Source organism: Monodon monoceros, unplaced genomic scaffold (assembly GCF_005190385.1).
Source record: "Monodon monoceros isolate NGI ecotype Baffin Bay Population unplaced genomic scaffold, NGI_Narwhal_1 Super_Scaffold_1, whole genome shotgun sequence".
Lineage (NCBI taxonomy): Eukaryota > Metazoa > Chordata > Mammalia > Artiodactyla > Monodontidae > Monodon > Monodon monoceros.
The window spans coordinates 872,862-897,378 of NW_021703765.1; the positions used below are offsets into that span (position 1 = coordinate 872,862).

At 40.4% G+C, this 24,517-nt stretch overlaps 1 protein-coding gene across 16 annotated transcripts in view; it reads right to left on the reverse strand.

The window, feature by feature from the left end:
* Positions 1-24,517, reverse strand: part of ATP9B (ATPase phospholipid transporting 9B (putative)) — a 217,961-nt gene that overhangs the window by 158,993 nt on the left and 34,451 nt on the right. For 14 of the 16 annotated variants that reach the window (XR_003794415.1, XR_003794414.1, XR_003794417.1 and 11 more), the window contains 2 exons: positions 22,340-22,448; positions 6,395-6,453 (listed from right to left, as the gene is read on the reverse strand). Coding sequence is in view for 7 of the 16 variants with exons in the window: in XM_029228447.1 (XP_029084280.1) it covers positions 6,395-6,453; positions 22,340-22,448 (168 nt within the window). In the remaining 9 variants the exon portion in view is untranslated. The remainder of the gene's footprint in view (positions 1-6,394; positions 6,454-22,339; positions 22,449-24,517) is intronic. The other 2 variants (XM_029228539.1, XM_029228547.1) reach the window with 1 other exon arrangement.

The following is a 24,517-nucleotide window of genomic DNA, read 5'->3' on the forward strand; positions in this document are numbered from 1 at the left end:
TGGCACAGTGGTTAAGAATCCGCCTGCCAATGCAGGGGACACAGGTTCGAGCCCTGGTCCGGGAAGATCCCACATGCTGCGGAGCAACTAAGCCCGTGCGCCACAACTACGGAACCTGAGCTCTAGAGGCTGCGAGCCACAACTACTGAGCCCATGTGCCACAACTACTGAAGCCTGGGCGCCTAGAGCCCGTGCTCCGCAACAAGAGAAGCCACCGCAGTGAGAAGTCCGCACACCGTGATGAAGAGGAGCCCCCACTCACCGCACCAAAGACCCAATGCAGCCAAAAATAAATAAATAAATTTTTTTAAAATGTCAAAGTCAAAACAATAAAACCTAAAAGATAATACAGAAGAATATTTTCATGACTTTTTGGTAGGAAGAGATTTCTTAAACAAGACTCCTTCCCCCTACCACCACAAATTTTTAAAAAAACTTATTACAGATGAAAAGATTAATAAGGTTGACTTCATTAGAATTTTTCTTTGAATGATAATATATTGAATTCATTAAGCATCTCTGTTCCACAAAGCACACTAGGAAGGAAAAGATATTCACAACATAAAACTAATAAAGGACTCCCATCCAGAGTACTTGAAGGCCTGCAAACTGTTAAGAAAGGATAACTCTGAAGAAAAACAGTAAGAGATTCTCACAGGCTTTTCCCAAATGAGAAAAATATCCAAAATCATATGAAAAGGTGTCCGACTTTGTTAGTCTTTACAGAAATGCACATTAAAACCACAACCACTATGTACAATTTGGAAATGGTAAATTTAAAAGGTTGGCAATGCCAAGTGTTGGCAAACATCAAGGAATGGGAACTCTTACTCACTGTCGATCTGAGTATAATTTGATACATCACTTTGCAAAATCATTTGCAGTAAGTACTCAAGTGCAACATACACACTCACCCCAAAATCCAACAAGTCCACTCCTCAGTACACATGCAGCAGCAATGTGTGCACATGTGAGCCAGAAGACATGGTCAAGTACGACTCAGATGTATCAATCCTAACAGGCAAAACTTAGAAGCAACCCAAATACCCACCAACAGTAGAATGGATACAAGGCATACTATGTAACCACAAAATGAATGAATTACAGCTGCACACAACAAAATGAAGACTCTCATAATCAGTATTGGGTCAAAAATAAGCACCCACCCAAACACAGCCCCATCCCACTGAATTTTCTAGGCACCCTTGTTGAAAATCTGTTAACCAGAAATTTGAGGCTTTTTTTCTGGACTCTCAATGTTTAATTTATGCCAATTCCATACTGTCCTGATTAATGTTAACTTTGTAGAAAGTTCTGAAATGGAGAAGTGTGAATATGCCAATTTTGTTCACATTTTTAAAATCTGCTTTGGCTACTCTGAATCTCTTGTATTTCCATATGAATTTTGAATCAGCTTGTCAATTTCTGCAAAGAAGTCAGCTGGGATGTTAAGAGGGACTGCACTGAACCTGTAGATCAGTTTGGGAGTACTGCCATTTTAACATATGAATACTTCCAATCCATGAACATGGGACGTCGTTCTGTTTATCCAGGTCTTCTTTACTGTATTTTAACAATGTTTTGTAGTTTTCAAAGTACAAGTTTTGTTCTTTTGTTAAGTTTATTCTTAACCATGATTTTATTTATAAGTATTTTATTCCTTTGATACTATCATACATGGAATTTTTTTCTTAATTTTAGACCACTACCCTTTATTCCCTTATCCTGTTTTATTTTCTATGAGGCATTAATAAGTAAACTAGAAACTTCAAAATAATTATTGGATATTTTTATTTTTCCCTCCTCTCAAGACTCAGCAATATAGGAGCAGGGACCTGTGTTTTCTTAATATGAAATTACCATGGTATAATGTACAGCAGTTTCTTTGACCATGACCCGTTCAGGATATCTGAACTGTTTCTGATTTTGGGCTATCATGAATAATGCAGGTATAAACATTCATGTTCAAGCTTTTGTGCCAATCTAAATTAATATTTACCTGTGATAAAGGTCCAAAAGTTCAACTTCTGGGTCAAATGATAGTTGTATGCTCAGTGTTTTAAAATCTAATGATTTTCCAGAATAGCTGTAACATTTGATATCCCCACATGAACTGCATGTGATCCACCGTCTTCGTGTCACTGCCAGCATTTGTGCTGTCATCCGTTTTCATTGTAGCCATTCTGCTATATGTGTAGTGATATTTCACTGTATTTTCATTTGCATTTCCAGATAACTAATGATGTTGAATAACGTTTCATATGCTTATTTTCTATCTGTATGTCTTCTCTGGCTAAATGTTTATTTTTTTTTTGCCCATTTTCTAGTTTGATTTTTTTTTTTACTGTTGAGTATTTAGCATTTTTACATATTCTAGATACAAATCTTTGTGGATATACGGTTTACAAATACTTTCTCCCAGTCTGTTTTTCCACCATATTCACATGTTCTTTCACAAAGCACAAATTTTTAATTTTAATGATGCAATCTATCAATTTCACCCTTGTATGCATTGTGCTTTTGGTGTCAAGTCTAAGAACTATTTTCCTACCCTAGATTCTGAATATTTTCTCCTGTTTTATTCTAAAAGTCTTACAGTTTTACATTAAATATTTAAGTCCCTGGTCCACTTTGATTTAATATCTATATAAGGTGTGACATTTAGATTATGGTTCATTTTTTACCCATGGATGTCCACTAGTTCCAGCCTGTTTTGTTGAAAGGCTATCCATCCTCCATTTTAATTGCTTTTGCACTTTGTCAAAGATCACTTGAGCATATTTGGGTGGGTCTATTTCCGGGTTCTCCATTGATGTTTCATTATCTTTGTTTCTACCCTTCTTCTGCCCCATGTTACTTAATATCGTAGGAAGTATGCCTTCACATTAGGAGAGTGACTCTTTTCACTTTATTCTCCTTGTCAAGGTTGTTTTTGCCATGTTAGGGCCTGTGCCTTGCCAAATCAGTTTTAGAAAAATCTTATTTTGTCTTTAAAACCAAAACAAACGAACGAAGAAAAAACCTTGCTGAGATTTTGATACATACATCTGTGTAAGAATTCAGTTACTGTTCAGGTTTCCTTATTAAGCTGGGAGATAATCTTTGGAATTTCTTGCTTCACCTTGCATGCATAAAGGATCATCTGACCTTGACTCTGAACGGTCCTACCCTCCCAATTTCCAGATACATGTCAAACACATACTTCTCCTAGGCTGAATTTGAAACTGGAGAACTAGGAGTTGAAACCTAGACGCAGTGAACACTGAAGGCCACATCACCCTCTTTCCACTTTCTGTCCCAGGCTGCTGCTCTCCCATGTTCCACGGCTACTGACATCTATAACACGGAGCCAAAGCTGATGAGCATTATTCCTTTAAGTACCCATAAAGTGAATATCGATGTACTAATTTTAATTCCATGTTAAGATAAAAAATTACAACTATCCTATAACATAAAATGCACCATGGAAATATCCAAACATTAATTTATAAATAGGAATATGGTCAAATAAAAGAGAAATATGGGCTTCCCTGGTGGCGCAGTGGTTGAGAGTCCGCCCGCCGATGCAGGGGACACGGGTTCGTGCCCTGGTCCAGGAAGATCCCACATGCCGTGGAGTGGCTGGGCCCGTGAGCCATGGCCGCTGAGCCTGCGCGTCCGGAGCCTGTGCTCCGCAACGGGAGACGCCACAATTGTGAGAGGCCCGCGTACCGCAAAAAAAAAAAAAAAAAAAAAAGTAGAAGGACAAAGCCATTTGCTACCAGATCTCTGCTATTTCCTTATGATGATTATATCAACTGGCAAGAAAAAAACCTTTTATCACTACAAAAATCACAAAATTGTTTTGACAAATACCATGAACCTACTACTAAAAATTTATCATTTCCCAGTAGTTACTGGAAACTATGTTATCAAACTTCAGAATACTCAATGTTTTCCAGGGAATTAAAATATATGAAAAATTTTCATATGAAAATGAAAGTACAATTGGCAATATAAAAAGCTAAATCAGGCAAGTGGTGCCACCCCTATTTTTTAGTACGCAGCAGTGCTTCCTTAAGGCTAGCGAAAACATTTTAGAAGTCCTCCCTCTAGCTCTGCTAGCAAATCTTTACATTTCAGAGTAGCACAGGATACCACACACATGCTCACATATATGTGACACTGGTGCGTCATCCACAACGTGCTATCCACTGGACACTGAAATAACAAACACAAAGAGGTGCAGCTCCACATCAAACGTAAACCTTTACCTGGATGTCTACAGAGGCCTATGTCCCTCACCAATCTTTCTTACTGATGGAGAAGACACCTGTGAGGCCAGAGAGACACTGAAGAGGAACAGCCAGACACAGATGTAGATCTCTCTTTCACATCTACCTGTATGACCAATGAGATGGCCAAGAAGGGTGCACCTGTTACTCAGTAAAAATGGGAGGACTGAGGGAAAACAGGAAGGTGAGTGTACTGCTACATCAAACTAAACAGCAAAGGTAAGGGAAAAAAAGGGTCAATAGGAAAGGTAAGGAGGAAATAAGAGATGAAAGAATGAAAAGGCCAAACAGTACTCATCTGATTCACAGAGAGATTCTACCCTAGCCTTCAACACAACAGACACAAGATGTCCTCCTAAAAGTCAAGAGGAAAACAAAAAGTGTTGGGGCACCACTCTGGAGTCTAAGTCTCAGAGACTGTGCAACCCTTCTGCTGGCACTCACACTCTCTCTTTACCCCTCCTGCTGGCAGGCCGGTGGTGGGCTGCCCGGTGGAGAGGCCCATGTATCCAGGAATGAGCGTGGCCACAGGCCTAAAGCTCGTAGAACTGAGGCCCTGAGTCCAAAGAGGCACCAAGTCCTGCCAACAACCCCAAGAGTGAGACTGGCATCAGCTCCACCCCCGTGGAACTTGGAGGCGATGGCTACTGGACTGACACCTTGACACAACTTGACTGAGAGCCTTAAGGGGGACCAAGAGCCAGGAGATGCAGCTAGGCTGCATCCAGATTCCTGACCACAGAAACCTGAGAAAACAAAGGTTGCTGTTTCTTAAAAATTGCATCAAAATTTATGTGACTAACATATGGCTCAGCCATCCCTCTTGTCAGCATTTATCCTATAGAGTCCTGCAAGGATGTATGTACCAGAATGTTCATTATAGCACTTCTCACAGCAGAAAAGAGAAACCATCGAAAATCTAACAATGGATCAAAAATTAGTAACTTACAGTATCCATATAACTGAATACTACGTAAATATGTTGCAAATCCGTATGTTTAATTTTCTCCTTTCCGTAAAATCCGACAAACACAGCCCGAAGCGTTCTCTGTGTACAGATTTTTACTGCAATGAGATGAAGACCGCTTTCCTCCTGAGGAGGAAGGCTCTCACTCAACCTCCCCACGGGCGGCTCAGGATGGGTATGTTCGCATGGATCCCCATGTGGCTATCAGCTGGTACCAGGGGCTCACACTCCTCTGTAAGAGGCCTTATGAAAACCTCTCATTCTATATTTTTTAAAATGTTGTTCTAGAGCCTTAAAAAAGGAAAAACAAAAAGACTATGCCCTCAGTCACTGTTACTCAGGAAGGCTGTGCGGGCAGAAACGCTTCTCCGCAAAGGCAGACAGCCCAGGCCTCCAGACTCCGGGCCAGTAGCAGCCTGCCAACAGCCACCTCTGACCACTGTGGGGTTTTTAAAATGGCTTCTTCCTACATTGACCTAAACTTTTTCTTTCTAATCCTCTTGTTTCCATTTACCTTTCCCTCATTAAGTTGTTTTTTTTTGTTTGTTTGTTTGGGGTTTTTTTGCGGTACGCGGGCCTCTCACTGTTGTGGCCTCTCCCGTTGCGGAGCACAGGCTCCGGACCCGCAGGCTCAGCGGCCATGGCTCACGGGCCCAGCCGCTCCGCGGCATGTGGGATCTTCCCGGACCGGGGCACGAACCTGTGTCCCCTGCATCGGCAGGCGGACTCTCAACCACTGCGCCACCAGCGAAGCCCCCTCGTTAAGTTTTTAAGCCATAAGAATTAATATCCAATAATTACATATATCTGTCTATAAAAAGAAGCTCTAGAAACTGAAACATTATAAATAGGTTCTAACTAATGTAATTCTTTGGTCAAAAGATATAATTCTGATAATGCAACAATAAACAGTTAACATGTCTTATTTTAGACAAAATATGACTACCTACACACACTGAAACGTACTTTAGCAAAACAGACTATACAAAAACCTGTATTTTTTTCTTCACATATATCAAACCTTACACAAAGATGTTAAGATTTAAAATACATGTCTCAAACAATTTCCTTCAGATTCAAAAGTTACTTGCAATCAGGCTAAATGTTCATAACTGGCATATACATGTCTAAAAGATATTAAAAATGCATCAACCTTTTCCACTATGATGAGGTCTCCAACTTGTATGTCTGAACTCTTAACTTGCACTTTACCTTAAAAAAAAGAAGAAGTATAATCAACTCAAGGAAATAATAGCACATCAGAGTTAAACTTTCAGTTGATAAATAATACTTTAGAAATAACTTTGGGAGAAAAAAATAACACTTTAGAAATTTATCTATACTTATACTTTCAAAATAAATTTATTTCAGATAGACACAGTCGCTGAAAATTTACTTCTCCTAGTGAACTCCCAAATACAATTAACTATCCCCCAATAAAAGACGTGCGGGAGTGGGGAAGAGGATTCCATCTGGAAAGTTCTTCCCACATCTGCCATTATTTCAGGTCTGAGTCAAGTTACGGATGATCAAAAATATCACTAAATAAAATAATTTGATGACCGAAGCTGAGTAACATGTAGATGTAAAATCCTTACATTAATGTTTTGGAGGCACTGATTGGCACATAACTGACAGAAAAAAGAAACGAAGAAAATTACATGTAAAATCACCCTCCACTAGTAGCTTTACAGACACAGGTCAGGACTGAAAACTAAGGTCTAGAGATGTACACAAAGTGTGATGCTTCCACATGGTACACTGTGTAAACTCTTAAATTGTCTCTCTAGCATCTAGTGCACTGTAATCACTTACAAAATCTCACACACAACATCTACATCATGTTAGTGCCTCAGAGAGGAGGTGAGAAGCTGGCGTGGACCATGGCAGACACCGTCCTGAAGCAGCAACAAGACCTGGGTCAGTTCTCGCTCCCTGTGTCTCTTCCCTCCCTGCCTCCCTTCGCCCCTCTGTTTCTCTCCCTCCTTCCCTCTCTCCCCACCTCCCTATCTTGGTCTCCCTCCCTCTGTCCATCTCCCTTTTGAAACCAGCAACGGCCTTATGGATCTGCCTTTACATTTTTGTAACTACTGTTTTGACACGGGAAAAGGTCCACTTCTTTTACATTCAGTTTATTCTGAAAGCTAACAGAACAAGAGCTAAGTTCATATTACATTATCAAATACTAACATTACCAGTCATTACACTGACTTTTAGACCAATTCAACTTATTATAAAGCCTTATTTCCTAAATACCTCTTAAAGCAGCTGAGTTTCAATAGAACCATACCAGTTCCTAACAATTTGTTTTGAGGATATCAAAAAGTTTTGTAAATATTATATTTTTGCTGTTATATTTTTCCATGTTCCTCAGTTACACAATAAATACATAAGGGCTGGAGTAACTTTTCAGGGGGGAGATGAAGCTACTTTTTATTCATATTATAAAATAGCAAAGTTCTTTAGAATTGCATGTGAAGCAAATCTTATGATATTTTCGTAAGTGATAAGTATACATCAATTAGTAGCCAAAAAACATACTTGCAAAAGAATGTCTACTTTAAATCTTTTTTTTCAGTTGGTCACTTCAAGCTTCAGGTCTGTACTCCCACTATTATGTTTTGTATAGCTAAGCCTCAGGCAGTAAAGACATATTACTTATCTCATACTCCCTGAGTATTAACTCAGCAGAATTCCTGTCTTATCATTTAATTTTATTTTCTCTCCTACTCTCCAATCCACTTTTCCTTCCTTCTGCTTTTTTACATTTTGATAGACACATTTTAAAAAGAGAGAAAAAGAAATGGTTGCAGTCATAAGATGTAGTAAATAATTTTAAACTATTTTGAAACAAAGAAAACGCATCTTTTTTTGACTCCTTAATCAAGACCTTACATTTCTGAGAGATTTATTATTCTCTCACATGGTAATAGACACAATTTATATTTAATAGCCTTTAATTTTTAAGGCATTAATTGTGATCACTATTCATTTCTATGGAACTTACCAGCAATTACATGTTTAAGTAAAACAGTTTATGGTAAAACGCACTGTTGAAAGTTCTCAACTCTTACACAATATTACAACATGAACAAAATACGAGAAGGCTAAACACAGCACAGTGTCAAATCAGTATGATAATCTGCCTCACTTATCTGTTCAAAGTACACATGTCTAAATTTTGAAGAATTGGTCAAATTGTTCAACAGTTCTGAATTCTCTAATAATTCTGATCTTGTGTTCAAGGGACTGCCTGCACTTCCTTTACAGCCTTTGTCACATGAACTCATGGACTTCTTCTCTGTTCTCTTTCCCAAAGAACAGCGAAGGCATCGGACAGAAAAGATGGAGGAAAGCCACCCACTCCCCATGCACCTGTCCAGCACTGACAGCCCAGCATCATGCCCTCCGCAGCCTAACCTGCAGAGTCCATGCCTCCACTAACGGTTTGATTTATGGCCACCCTTTGTGAGCTGAACTGATAGCTGATCCTAGCTAGCAACATACTAATAGCAGAGTTGGAAGAGACTGGTAACAAGACATATTCCTTAAGTTTTACAAGTCACAGCACATAGAAGACACACAATGGCCACCTGCTCTCACAAACCAATGGAACCATCAACAACACAAAGTGTTTATTGAATGGGCGTTTAAAATTTAGTAACTTCAGAGCTCCATTTGATAGAAGCAAGTTCTAAATAGAGTAACAAAGATACTTCAATGTGTACAGCAGTATTTAAACCTAATGACAGTTTTCCTTAAAAATATCCTACTCCATTTACTGTCAAGTACATACTCAGGAAGTCGCACCTTACCAGCCTTTTACTTTTGATGAAACAGTGAATGGTGACTATTACCAAGTAAGGTAACAGCAGTCCTTTCCTCTCTCTAAACTACTGCAGGTAAATCCTTCCATTAAATCCTTCTTCTAGCAATAAACGTTCCCTGCCACTATGCCTCAAAAGTATGATGGCTTATGTGTGCCTTATCACGGGAGGCAAGCATTTAGCTCACTTGCCCCATGAACCAAGTTTTATTGGCTCCTCCGAAGAGAGATCAAAAATCACCTCAAGAACCACTCTTCTTCCTGCAGAGTGTCTAACCACGCGCCCTGTCTACCACTCTCATTGCCACTCGTCAGCATCACCTGTAGAAACAAGACACAACTAAATGGTCGCCACTGTTATTATTTTCCGAATTCAGCATAATTCCAAACGAACTAGTTGAAAAATTAAGGATTATGTTCATCCTCACCCCAAACCCTCCATTACTGGACAATTACTTAGAAGATAATCAAATTTGCAGCATGTATACACATTCTTCACAGCTGATCTCAAATTAACTTTCCGGCTTTACCTACTATTTCCCTTTGCTCCTGCTCTATCTTAGTCTGGCACCTTATCCGACAACCGTGTGAGGCCCTTGCTTATTCTTACAGGTTCTCTGCACGTGCTGCTCCTTTTGACTGAAATCCCTCCCTCCCCAGACCTCCTTAACTGCACAGCAAATATAACCCCATGAAGCCTTCTGTAACCTGTATGAGCATCAGCAGCATTTGATACGCACTGCTACACAATGCGCTTAAAATGCTATAAATATGCAAACACCTGAGTGTCTACCAAATTTCAGATCCTGTGCACTTTTAGGACATTTCGTTTGTTCTTCGCAAATGCATATCCAAACTTAACCCATTTTAAAAGAACAGAAGGAGTTGATAACCATTCTACTCCGAATCAGTTAAAACGGGTCAAATGCCGGAATGGATTAAAGAGAGCATAACCATAAAAACCACATCTAACTAGACACAGACATTACCAAATAAGGATGAAAAGGTATTAATTACTTATTTCCCAACAAAACACACACAAGGAGATAAGAGTGACAAATAATTAAGCAACTTTTTAAAAAAGCACTTGATCGCATATAAGGAGCCCTCTAGAAGGTCACTTTGGATTAACACGTATTGCTTCCTGGGCAGACCACCACCCATGAAATCGGCAAGTTATTGGGCTTGTCTTCATTATTTGGGTGGGAATGGCATTCTCCCCCAACTCTCTCACCATTTTAAGTGTGTGTGGAGGTAGGAGCCTAACTTAAAACAGATTATGAAGCAAAGTGGGTAGTTGGGAAATAAGTTTTATACTATACTATATTATATCATATCGTATTATATTAAGAGAGAGACCTATACTCTGAAAAAAACCCAAAATATTGCTGAGAGAAATTTTAAAACACCTAAATAAAGGAAGAGATATACCTCATTCATGGATCAGAATACTTAATACTATTAAAAAGTCAATTCTCCCCCAAATTTATCTATAGATTCAATGCAATCCCAATCAAAATCCCAGCAGGCTTTTTTTTTTTCTTTTTTTGCGGTACGCAGGCCTCTCACTGTTGTGGCCTCTCCCATTGCGGAGCACAGGCTCCGGACGCGCAAGCTCAGTGGCCATGGCTCACCGGCCCAGCCGCTCCGCGGTATGTGGGATCTTCCCGGACAGGGGCACGAACCTGTGTCCCCTGCGTTGGCAGGCGGACTCTCAACCACTGAGCCACCAGGGAAGCCCTCAGCAGGCTTTTTTTTAAATAGAAATTAACAAACTGATTCTAAAAGTCACATGGAGGGACTTCCCTAGTGGTGCAGTGGCTAAGAGTCTGCCTGCCCTGCCGGTGCAGGGGACACAGGTTCGAGCCCTGGTCCCGGAAGACCCTGCATGCTGCGAAGCAACTAAGCCCGTGCGCCACGACTACTGAGCCTGCGCTCTGGGGCCCGCGAGCCACAGCTACTGAGCCCACGTGCCACAACTACTGAAGTCCGCACGCCTAGAGCCCATGCTCCACAACAGGAGAGGCCACCGCAATGGAGAGCCTGCGCACCACAGCGAGGAGTAGCCCCCGCTCACCACAACTAGAGAAAGCCCACATGTGGCAACAAAGACCCAACGCAGCCAAAAATAATAAATAAATAAATTTATAGAAGTCACATGGAAATACAAAGGATCTAGTCTAGCCAAAACAACTCTAAAAAGGAAAAACAAACTTGGAGGGCAAACGCTACTGCTTTCAAGAATTATTATGAAACAACAGTAATCAAAAGACCATTGTTTTAGCATAAAAGAGACAAATAGATCAACAGAGTGAAGAGAGAGTCTAGAAATAAACCCACACATGAAAGACAACTAATTGTTGACAGAAGTGTAAGCCAATGTGGTGGTAAAGGGATCACTTTTTCAAAAACTGGTGCTAGAAACAACAACACGCACACCTTGTACCAATACAAAACTTTACTCAAAAGACCTGTCATATAATGCAAATCCTAAAACTAAAAAACCTCTAGAAGAAGAAACATCAGAGAAATAAATGTAACAGAAAACCTTTGTGAACTTGAGTTTAGGCAAAGAGTTCTCAGATAGGACACCAAAAGCACAATCATAAAAGAAAAAACTGATACATTGGACTTCATCAACTAGAACATCAAAGGGGCAAGGAACAGCACAAAGGTGTAAGATCAATGAACTGGCGGTTGAAAAATAGCCGGAGGAAGGTGCAAGAGGAAATAAGCTACAAAGATAGGAAGGACTCTAATTCCAGGTCAAGTGGCCCCAAGATTACGGGAGAAAAATAGCAAACATTTAGGAGAGTTGCAGGGGAAGCAGGACCCTCACAGAAGAGCCACATTTGAATGAAAGCAAGAAGGCACACTCACAGGAGTCTGATGATGGAGAGGTTCAGGTGCTGAAGAACCCAGAATTCCAAAGGCACAGTGAAAAAGGGGCAGTGCTAAGAACGAAGACGTACAGAATCTCATGGTGATTAAAACGCAGAAGATGAAGAGTGATTTTAAAGTCTGAGACACGAACCAAGATGAAGGTCCCGTGAGGCTAGTCCTGGGGTACACAGGCCGAGACTGCGCTCAGGCTGAGAGGCCTGGGGAGCCCAGGACCCCATCTTGACCCCGGCTGAAGCTGGGCAGGGCACAGGCTTCCCCTTGACCTCGGCTGACAAAGTTGAGGGTGCCAGAGGAAGTCAGGATTAACTCAAGGGCACGTGGACACCCTTCCCCCAGTACAGGCCAGGGACATAAGTGGGAACAAAATGGGTAGCTTATATTCTAGCAAGATTAAGTAAGGCAGAGTGAAATAAAATATCACAACAAATGGACTGTATAATTACAGCCTAGGAAATAAGAAAAAAAAAAAGAAATACTACAGCCTGGGGGTAAGAATTATAAAGCATCTTGCCAAAAGTAACCAATTTTTACTCTTAAACATTTACTAGCAATAACCAAGGTATTATTTAATAACATTCCTAAGCAACAACAAAAAAATTAAGATGCTCAAATTAAACACAATCAATTCTTTTTCCTCTACTATCAGTAAAAAAAGAGCTGGAATAGCTTTGGGAGGAATACTGGAATAATGAAATACTACATTACCATAAGAAATATTTAAAGATAAAACACTGAATGTTATTCACCGGATAAACTATGTTAGCCTCTCACTGGCTAAGGGAGTCCAAGCTATCTATGCAAGTTGCCAAGGGAGACTCCAGGGGCTGTCAGAGGAGGCTATCAGGCAGGCTTTACAGCCGGCCAGTGCACGTGCTTTTGCCTAAAGCTATATGCAGAACCTAACACTGAAATAAGTATCAACAGTAATTCACTGCATTCACCAGATAAAAGATTTCGCAGAAAATCACAACAGTTTGAAAATTTTAATAAGTATCTCAAACGTTAGATATTTTACCAACTAACAGATACAAATAGAAATTATATGGTATCAATAAAGAGAGGACACACTCCAAAGTGTTCATTAAGCCCTCTGCTGTTTGCACAAAAGAAATTTCTAACCTTTGTTTCCTATAGTTACATAGGCTTCTTACATATCTATCAAAGGTGAAGATACAAAATATTGTTAATATGAATGGTTCGTAATTAACAAGCTCTAAGACTCTCAATCACTAAAATCAGAAACAGTACAAAAACAGCAGTCTCCCTCTACCATGGACTCACCCCATGGACAAACCCCAAGTGTCCTACCTGAGTGTGTACGGTCATGTTACTATGGAGAGAGATGTGAGCAAACCTAGGTCAAGACAGTTCCTGGTCTCTCTTTTCCTCTAATGTTTACACAACCCACATGACAGTGGTTTACTTCTCAATCCACCTAAGTGTGGAGACTTGGAGACAGTGAAGAAATCCACAGATGGAGGTGGCAAGACAGCTGTGAGGCTGCTGGAGGGCTAGGGGCCACTGGCCTAAGTCACGAGCAGACAGAAAGTTCCCCAGGGCTCTTATATTTAGAGCGTTTCATGCTTCTCAGAGAACACAAGAAAAAAATGAAAATAACTGGTGGAGGGAGGGGAGGAGGGAGGAACGGAGAGGTTTCCCAAGATACCAGAATGTACTGTAAAGGAACATTTAAAACTAGTATGAGACTGGCATGGAAATTTGGATGAATCAGTGGAAGAGCACAGAAACTAGAGGAAAGGACCAGAACAAATCTAACATATTTCTCAAAGATCTGAGAGAAGTTAGTAACTTGAATAACTGGTTTTAAAGTAACTAACTGACCATTTGAGAAAAAAAAAGTCAGATCCCTTCTCCATACAATACATACTTTTACACGTAAAATTGCAAATGGGGTAAAAATTCAAGTACAGGGCTTCCCTGGTGGCGCAGTGGTTGAGAGTCCACCTGCCGATGCAGGGGACACGGGTTCATGCCCCGGTCCGGGAAGATCCCACATGCCGCGGAGCAGCTGGGCCCGTGAGCCATGGCCGCTGAGCCTGTGCGTCCAGAGCCTGTGCTCCGCAACGGGAGAGGCCGCAACAGTGAGAGGCCCATATTACCGCAAAAAAAAAAAAAAATTCAAGTACAAAAAATGAAAACACGGAAATACTGTAAGGAAATTAAAATAGTCACTTAGGGGCTTCCCTGGTGGTGCAGTGGTTGAGAATCCACCTGCCAATGCAGGGGACACGGGTTCAATCCCTGGTCCAGGAAGATCCCACATGCCACAGAGCAACTAAGCCTGTGCACCACAACTAGTGACCCTGTGCTCCAGAGCCCGCGAGCCGCAACTACTGAGCCCGCGTGCCGCAACTACTGAAGCCCGCGCGCCTAGAACCCGTGCTCCACAATGAGAGAAGCCACCGCAATGAGAAGCCCACGCACTGCAACCTAGAGTAGCCCCCGCTCGCCACAACTAGAGAAAGCCTGCGCACAGCAACGAAGACCCAACACAGCCATAACTAAATAAATAAAATAAATATTTTTTTTAATTAAAAGAAATAAAATAAAATAGTCACTTATAACATACTGGTATTGAATGGACTTCCTATGATGGAGGTAAAAACCACAAAGGAAAAGGATCAGAAGATATGCCTACATGAAAAATATAAATTTATCTACATCTTAAAAAAAATGAAAAGATTAATCAAACAAGATAAAAGTATTTCCCACATGTGATAAATTTATCTTAGTAGAGAAATTATAAGGTAAAGATGAACATAGGAACAACGGGGGAATAAACTTCCATAAAGGATAAGAAACAAACAGTGAAGTGCTAAAAGATAAATAGCAAGAAAACACAATGAGAGCATTTTTCACCAAACTGGAAATTTAAAAAAACGTGTGGCTGGGAGTTCAGTCATTAAAGGGAACCAGCAGAGTAATGCCAGTCACTAGAGGGAAGCAGAGGATGCTACCAGCATCCACACATACACGAAATGCCCGTCTGTGTGAGAAGGTACCCTGTGCAAGCAAGTATTTTTTAAAGTTATGTTTCATGTGTTCCAGGCCCTAATCTCCAAACAATGCAATAAAAAATGTTAAATGCTTAATATCATGAAGAAATGAATTCATACAGGTCCTCTTAGGGTGACCTAAGAAAAAATACCAGTTATGCAGGTAATGAGTATGTACATCCACTCTTGCCTATCTATCCAGTCCTGAGGATACGTGTCCACCATGATACAGCCACAGAGAACCAAACAAATGAGGGAGTATATGTAAAGTGTTTGTGCCTGACATATAGTAATGGATTGATAAATGTTACTTAGAGTAAAAATGCAATAGTGTATGCTGAATATTCTGGAATGAGCATTGGAAGAGGGTATTTTAAAATGCTGCTCAGATCACAGACAAGAAAGACGACTTAGTGAAAGCGACATATTGCATAGACAATATGTAAAAGGCACTAATGAGGGATTTTAAAATCTCTTGATTTTCAAGGAATGATTATTACTGACAAATGGAGTCAATTTCACTAAAAGATGACAAAATTTCGTTCGACAGTCCATAAAAATCTTTTTAACGTAAAAAAAACAGAGTAAGAATGTTGACAAGTGTGGGACAACACAGTGTTGATAATATGAATCAAAGATGCTAAAATACACAGGAATAAAGAATTTCTATACTCTGCACAGATAAGCTTCCTTTTTGGCAAGGAAACTGGACCACAAGAGACATGTAAATATGCAAATGTTCTCTCTCACATTCTCTCAAACACACACACACACACACACACACACGAACACGCAAACACAAGTACTTTACATAAGGCTCAAGTCACAGACATTTTTCTCTCTCTCCTATGTTTGAATACTTGAAAACATGTTAAACGACAAAACGCCAGAACTAGTAAAAGAAATAACTAAGGGACTTCCCTGGTGGTGCACTGGTTAAGAATCCACCTGCCAATGCAGGGGACACAGGTTCGATCCCTGGTCCAGGAAGATCCCACATGCCGCGGAGCAAATAAGCCCGTGCACCACAACTACTGAGCCTGCGCTCTAGAGCCCACGAGCCACTACTGAAGCCTGCGAGCCTAGAGCCCGTGCTCCGCAACAAGAGAAGCCACCGCAATGAGAAGCCCCCGCTCGCCCACCGCAACTAGAGAAAGCCCGCGTGCAGCAACGAAGGCCCAATGCAGCCAAAAATAAATACATTTATTAAAAAATAAAAAAGAAATAACTAAGATATACTGGAAAACAATCATCACAAGCTGTATGAAGGACCCAGCAGCACAAAATTAATTCAAGTTTCATTTCTAAATATCAAGTTCCATGTTAGCTCTAGGTTTAAATTTGGGAAATACACTAATAATAGTGGTTGACATAACTTAGCCCTGCTGAGATCCGGCGGCGGATGAAAACACAAATAAACGAAGACTTCTGAATTGATCCTATCTGCTAGAATACTGACTGCATGAGCTCTTTAAAAAAGCTTAGTTCAGGACTTATCCATATTTGAATCTCATCAAGTTATCACGGTACCCAACACATAGTGGGTACTTAGTAAATATCTGTGGAAATGAATTGTGAACTAGCCATCTGGATGATTACAAACAAGCTACACAATCTATACATGACTCCCTAGCAACAAGGGAAAAAAACAGCATTGTTTCCAAGAATCCAAAAGTAGAATGGCCACACAATTCCAACTCTTTGCAAAAGCTGCCAAGAAGTAGGAAAATCTACTTTATTTTCTCTTCCTTGCCTCTGCCTCTGGTGCTATTCACTAGGAGATAATGAATAGTAGAAGTAGTCATAAAGAGAAAGGAAGGAAGGTAGCAGCAACAGGTATGGAAAATTCCCACGCAAGAAAAGCAGCTTATCAGGCAATGAAATAAAGAGCAAACTAAAAATCATTCGGTGCTCACTAAGGTCATATGCCAGAGTTAAAATACTCTCTGCTTCCAAACACAGCACCTTCAAGTCATTAGCATATTTAACAGTGGAAGTGGCTTTCCTTTGCAAAAGAAAAAAATAACAACACAGAACATTTTCTCAGTGTATTTCTATAAGAATGTGCTTGAGAACTCTAAATATAAAAAGTTCACATGCTGTAAAATGATACAACAAACTACAATAAATCACAGAAAGAAATCAATGCCATTCCAAAAATAAATTTTAAACTATACTCAATAATAAGCATACACATGCACTTTCTATAGACTAAGTTTTACTTATCAGTCATTTACATCAGACTAACCAGCCACAAAGCAATGTGCCACAGCTGAAAGAACACTGAATTTGAGGTCAGAGGGTCCAGGTTCAAAAACGAACTCTGCCAAGAAGGATGGCAACTTTGGGCAAATTATTTAGCATGAGTTTCAGGCTTCTCATTGTCACTGGAGACCACACCAGCCACCCCTGGGTGGTGGTTATGTGAATGAGCACAGGGAAAGTGCTCTGACACACACGGAAGTCCAAAAGAGCAGCTACCGACATCTATCTACATGGGAAATGTCCATTTCTCAGATCACAGGCAATGAGGACCGATTTTTTTAAAAAACGTGAATTTTCACTTGCATTTGAAATGAAACCACTGAAATTGTTTTTAGAGTATTTTGAGTTCAAATATTACAGAGTTGTAAAAGACATATACCAGTCTGTCTTCCTCATCATTTTACACTATTTTAGGTGAAAGTGGCATAAAGTCAGCCACCTTAAGGCAAATGATTCGCGGCACTCAGTACATTCACAGTATTGTGCAACCAACTCTATCAAGTTGCAGAATGTGTTCATCACCACAAAAGAACCTCACACCCATTAAGCAGCTGCGGTCCCCTACTGCCCAGGCCACGGCAACCACCATCTGCCTTCTTTATCTATTAGCTTACCTCTTCTGCAGATTTCAAAAGAATGACGTCATACAATATATGACCTTTAGTGTCTGGCTTCTCTTACAAAGCATAGTGTTTTCAGGGTTCATTCACATTCTATCATGTATCAGCATTTCAGTAACTGTTACAGCTAAATAATACCCCAATATCCCGATGTATAAAGAGACCATAATTTGTTTATCCATCCACCCACTGATGGACATCTGGACCGTCATCACCACCTTTTGGCAGTTGTATACAGTGCAGTGATAACATGGGTATATGTGTATTTGTGTTTGAGTCCCTATTTTTAATTCTAAATTTATCTGGGAATATCTTAATTTCGCCTTCATTTTTGAGTGACAGTTTTACTAGCATAGAATTTTCTGTTGACGGTTTCTCCTTTTCCAATTTTAAAAACATCACCCCACTTCCCCCTGGCCTCTAAGGTTTCTGATGAGAAGTCTGCAGATGGCTCTTCACCTCACTGAGGACCCCCTGCATGTGCTAAGCCGCCTCTCTTGCCGTTTGCAGGGTGCGCTCTTGGTCCTGGGGTTTCAACTGTTTGATGGTAATGTGTCTTAGTGTGGATCTCTGCATTTATCCTTCTGGGGTTCAGTGCACTTCCTGAATGTGTAGATTTGCGTCTTTTCTCAAATTCGGGGAGTTAATGGCCATTAATTATCCTTTCAAGTATTCTCTCTGTGCTCTCTCTCTCCTTTCCTTCTAAGATGCCCATCACGTGTACCTTAGTACACTTGATGCTACCCCACAAGTCTCTTAGGATCTGTTTATTTTTCTTCATTCTACTTCTTGCTCCTCAGACCGGATAATTCCAAGTGATCTAGGTTCAAGTTCACTGATTCTTTCTTCTGCCAGCTCAAATCTGCTACTGAAACTCTCTAGTGAGTTTCTCTCTTCATCTATTGTACTTTTCAGCACCAGAATTTCTTGCTTCTTTTTTTAAAACTTACATACCTTTACTGATATTCTCCATTTGTTAACATCTCATTCTGGTATCTTTTAGCAATTTGTCCATTGTTTGCCTTAGTTTCCTGAGCATATCTGAGGCGGATGACGTCGTGTTTGTCTAGTAAGTCCAATATCTGGGCTTCCTCAGAGACAGTTTTTGTTAATTTCTTCTGTGAATGGGCTACACTTTCTTTGCATGCTTTGTAATTTTTTGTGGAAAACTAGACATTTTGAGTATTATAATCTGGTAACCCAGGAAATGAGCTATCTCCCCCCTCTTCTGGATTTGTTTTGCTGCTTGGTATATGCTATAGCCATGTATATTTAGTGACTTTTCTAAACTATTTTTGTGAAGCATGTATTCTTTGTCACATATGGTGACAAAGAGGGGGGAGGGAGGGAGGGAGGGAGGGAAGACGACAGAAAGGAAGAACAGCCTCTTCCGCCTTTGCAGACTGTGGCTCTGTGCTGGGCACCCTGTCGCTTAGCCCGGCTGTTTATAGCTCTGCCTCAGCCTTCACTTCTGCCTGTCCTGAGCCTAGAAACTGGTCAGAAGCAAAAGACCTTCTCAGGCCTTTTCTGAGCTTGCATCCAGCTCTGGCCTTGAATGTAGCTTTCAAAATTCCCCGAGCAAACAGGGGCACTTTGGATTCTCTCGCATCTTTTCCTGCCTGGAAGTGACACTCTCGTGTGTGAAGCCCAGCTAATCTTGGCCCGGCTACTCCGGCTGCACCCGAGCCTGACACAAGGAGAAACGCCTGCAGCTTTTCAGCCTTCCTGCCCTGAACTCCAAGTTAGGTGAAAGACAGGCAAGTGAACTGGGTCAGTCCTTCAAGTAGACCCCAGACAGGTTAGACAGACAGACACAAAGCTTTGCAAGCTCGTCCTGCTCTGTGCCCTCCAGGGCCGGGTCCAGAGCCCAGACTGGGAACATGGCTGCTGCTGTCTTCCCGGCGGCTGCCATGACACGGAGGGGGTGGAGCAAAGGCAGGTGAAAATACCAAAAGGCTTTCCTACAATTTTTAGGAGGCCTTTTCCTGGATGCAACAATCACCTGGATGCTGTAAAGTTTGACTGTTTCCAGAGTTTTGACAAAGTTAGCTCTGCCACGTTCTGCTTGATTTGTGGAGCTGCGTACTCTGTCACTTTTGCTGACATCACCGCGCCATTTATTTGTGAATGATACAATTAGTGCCCAGAAACAAATCTCTGCTCAGCCCAAATTCCACAATACAAAACAATTTAAAACATAAGCCAGGACCTATACTGTATTCCAAAATAGACAAACCGAAGTTACACCTAATTTACCTGGCCATTCTGGGGACTCTTTTCCCCAAAGCTAAAGCTTACCTTATTTTCTACAACACACCTTTCCTCTACCATGCCAATACTTTATGCATTAAAGCTCTTTAATAATTAATTTTTCAATTCAATTGAGAAAGAACAGTCTTTTCAACAAATGATACTGGGGCAACTTGGTGTTCACATGCAAAAGGATGAGAAGCCACATCACATACAAAACACAAAATGAAAATGGGTCACAGACCTGAATGTAAGAGCTAAAACTATAAAACCCCTAGAAGAAATACAGAAGTAAATCGTTGTAACTTTGGGTTGGCAAACTGTTCCTTAGATACAACCCCAAAACATAAGCGACAAAAAGAAAAAAACAGATGAACTCGAACTCATGAAAATTAAAAACTTTTGTGTATCAGGGGACACCATCAAGAAAGAAAAAATACAACCCATAGAATGAGACAATATAGTTCCAAATCATATATATCTAACATGGGACTTAAATCCAGAATATAGAAAGAACTCCTACAGCTCAACAATTAAAACAGATAACTCAGTTTAAAAGCAGGCAAAGAATGTGAATAAACATTTCTCCAGAGAAGATATACTAATGGCCAGAAAGCACACGAAAAGACATTTAACATCATTAGTCATTAGGGAAATGCAAACCGAAGCCACAGTGAGATACCACTTCACACCCACTAGGATGGCTACAGTCAAAAAGAGAGACAAGTGTTGTTGAAGATGTGGAGAAACTGGAACCCTCTCACATTGCTGGTGGAAACGTAAAACGGTGCAGCCAATTACGAAAATAGTTTGGCAATTCCTCAAAAACATGGAATTACCGTGCAATCCAGTAATTTCATGCCTAGGTATATATACAAAAGAAATAAAAACAATGTTCACACAAAACCTGTACACAAATGTTCACAGCAGCATTATTTATAATGGCCTAAAAGTGGGAACCACCCAAATGTCCACCCATATGATATATCATACAGTAGAAGGTCACCCGGCAACAAGACGCTAAGTACCGGTATGTGCTGCAACATGAATGCACCTTTAAAACGTGATGCCAAGTGTCAGGAAACAGTGACAACAGGCCACACACCACCTGACCCCATTTATATGAAATGTTTAGAACAGGCAAATCCATAGAGATAGAAAGTAGATCAGTAGTTGCCTGGGGCTGGAGTGGGATAGGGAAGCGGCAAGAATGGGAAATGCCTGCTAATAGATATTCTGAGCTTCTTTCTAGAATGTTAAAAACGTTCTGAAATTAGATGGTGGTGATGGTTTCATAACTCTGTGACTATACCCAAAACTATTGAACTGTATATTTTAAATGGATGAATTTTATGTTATGTGAAAAATACTCCAATAAAGCATAAAAACACTTTTTGGACAATTAAAAAATAATAATAATTCATTGTACAAATGTCCATGTATAAACAGAAGACATAAACTCCACTCTAAACTTCTCCATTTTTAAACAGGCTCTGAGTCATTATGAATATCCATTTAGTTTTTCACTGTCACTTTCTACTGTCATCACGCTTTCCTGTAATAGCTTCACCCACTCTCTCCCTAATACATTGCTTCTTTTCTACAATGGACTGAAAAACCAAATAAACAACTCTCAAGAACATAAGCTGGGCGAGGGTTAAAGCCTTAAATGAACGTTACAGGGAGATCGGCGCACATCAGTTACCACTTTGGACCATGACATTTGTTTCGGCTGCTCAAAGCCCTCTTCCTTAAGTATAGTTCAAGGCCAAGATACCAGGTGTCTGACCTTAATGACTGTGTTTAAAATATAAAGCAAAGAGAGACTTTAGAGAAAGTGATAACTACCCTTCACAGACAATGTGTACACACCAGTTGAGTTTCACGTGTCTCTAGTACACGTGCATTATATACAAACTGTAACAGCGCACTCTAAAACTATCAATATTTATGTATATGTATGTGTGCATGCATGTGTTTAAGGGTTTGTGTATATATTAATATTCATAAACACATACATCCAAGCATCTAGAGAATGAATAAAAAGCTACCCTGAAATTATATGCATTATATTATTATAAGAAAATTAGACAACACACAATCGCATAATACTATTTTCAGTAACAAAATTAAGACATGTTTTCTTAATTTATGTTAATTCTAAAATGATGATTATATTAAACAATGATAAACTGAATTAAAAGTATCTTGCTCACCTCTTACTGTAAGCTTGCTGTATAGTTGTGAATTCACTTCCTTGTCTCGCTGAAAACGCCGAAATTCATCAATTGCTTCCCTCATGATAGTAACAGCCAAGACAAACCCCTTTAAACAAAATAAAGTACTTGAGAAAACTGGACTTCAACGAAAAGGGAAAATTCTTTTACTGTTTAGCTTTACTTTTTTTCGTTCAATTTGTATTAGTTGTAAAATATACAATAAATGAAAAAAAAGACAAAAAGTAACAAACACTACAAAAGGAACATAGTAATGCAGAGTGAAAGATTTACAATTCTTACTATACCCCAGAAAACTTAAAAAATTCACACCTTAATATGTACTTCAAGCTAAACATCAGAAAATATTTAATAACCCAAAGAAAAAGAAATTAATCTTCAATAAACCCATGAATTATATTTAGAACACTCAGGCATTCAAATATCACATTAACAAAGGCTGACATAAAAATCTTACAATACGTGCACTTAAATCTTTCTGATAGAATAAAAGCATTTAGGAACACAAAACAATTCCCATATATGACACTTACACATCAACTTCCTTACATCATGCATTACCATGCAAATGCATTTGAGAGCACAAGTATGGCCACAGTGCTCTTTTTCTCTCATTTTGTTAAGCAAAAACCTGAACAGATGAGTTTGATGCTATCGAAATAAAACTTCTGTATACTTGTAATCTATTGTGAAATCTGTTACTAACACATGGCTAACGTCCATCTTTTTTAAAGGCTACATGTGTATTTTCTGACACACAATACAAGAATATTCTTCAAGTTCCCTATGATTAAAGAGAGACCTCTTCAGTAGGCTTCATTTTAATGACAAACATGCTCCAGCGTACCATGTAAATTACACAACACTGGATGAATTTCCACTGAAAGTACAATAATCTCTTATTCCAGGTCTATTGTTTTTGGGTTTTTTTGAATTAAAAGAACACCTTTGTTTATTGACACTGAAATTTAAATTTTATATAATTTTTATATGTCATAGCATATTATTCTGCTTTTGATGCTTTTCAAACATTGAAAGTTTAAAAACCATTCTTAGCTTTCAGACTGTACAAAACAGAGGGAGGTCCAGATTTGGTCCATGGTTTGCCATCCCTGCTTTTATTTATTTATTTTTAATTTAATTAACTAATTTATTTACTTATGGCTGCGTTGGGTCTTCGTTGCTGCGCCGGCTTTCTCTAGTTGCGGCGAGCAGGGGCTACTCTTCATTGCGGTGCGCGGGCTTCTCATTGCGGTGCGCGGGCTTCTCATTGCGGTGGCCTCTCTTGTTGCAGAGCACGGGCTCTAGGTGTGCAGGCTTCAGTAGTTGTGGCATGCGGGCTCAGCAGTTGTGGCTCGTGGGCTCTAGAGTGCAGGCTCAGTAGTTGTGGCGCACGGGCTTAGTTGCTCCGCGGCATGTGGCGTCTTCCCGGACAAGGGCTCGAACCCGTGTCCCCTGCATTGGCAGGCAGATTCTTAACCGCTGCGCCACCAGGGAAGTCCACCGTCCCGCTTTTATTGTTTTATATATTTTTAATTAATTTTTATTGGAATACAGTTGATTTATAATGTTGTATTAGTTTCTACCGTACAGCAAAGTGAATCAGCTCTACATAGGTTTTTTTCTGTCTAACCAATAGGCTAAAGTAAGTAGGCCTCTGGAGAATGTTTCTTGTGTTTACTGAAGTGCAGTCCTCTTTAAGCAGTTGTGCCTGAAGGCTGGTGTGAGGCTCCAGGCTCAGTGCACACGGCCCAGTTCTCCACTCACCCAGTAGCCTTCAGTCTTGACGTTCATGGTACAGGCACCACCAGTAAGCAGCGTCGCTACTGCTCTCTGACTCTCAGTGTCACCACGGATCACCACCTGCTGACTGTGCTTCCCAGCACGCCTGAAGCCTGGACCACTCTCAGCGGCAATGTGGGAGCCTGGCCCAGGCCCCCTTGGTTCTCACGGCCACCATCACTACTGGGCCAGCCTCCCACCTCCAGCCTCATCCCCCTCAAAGTCATCCCTCCACACAGTTCCCAAAGTATCTTCTGCAACATAAATTTGACAAATATGTGGCAAAATCCTCCTCCAGGGATGGGCCCCAGCAATTCACTGCCTGAGACCTCAACAGTCCCCACTGTTTACGCTCCTTCGCTAAAGCACAGCCTT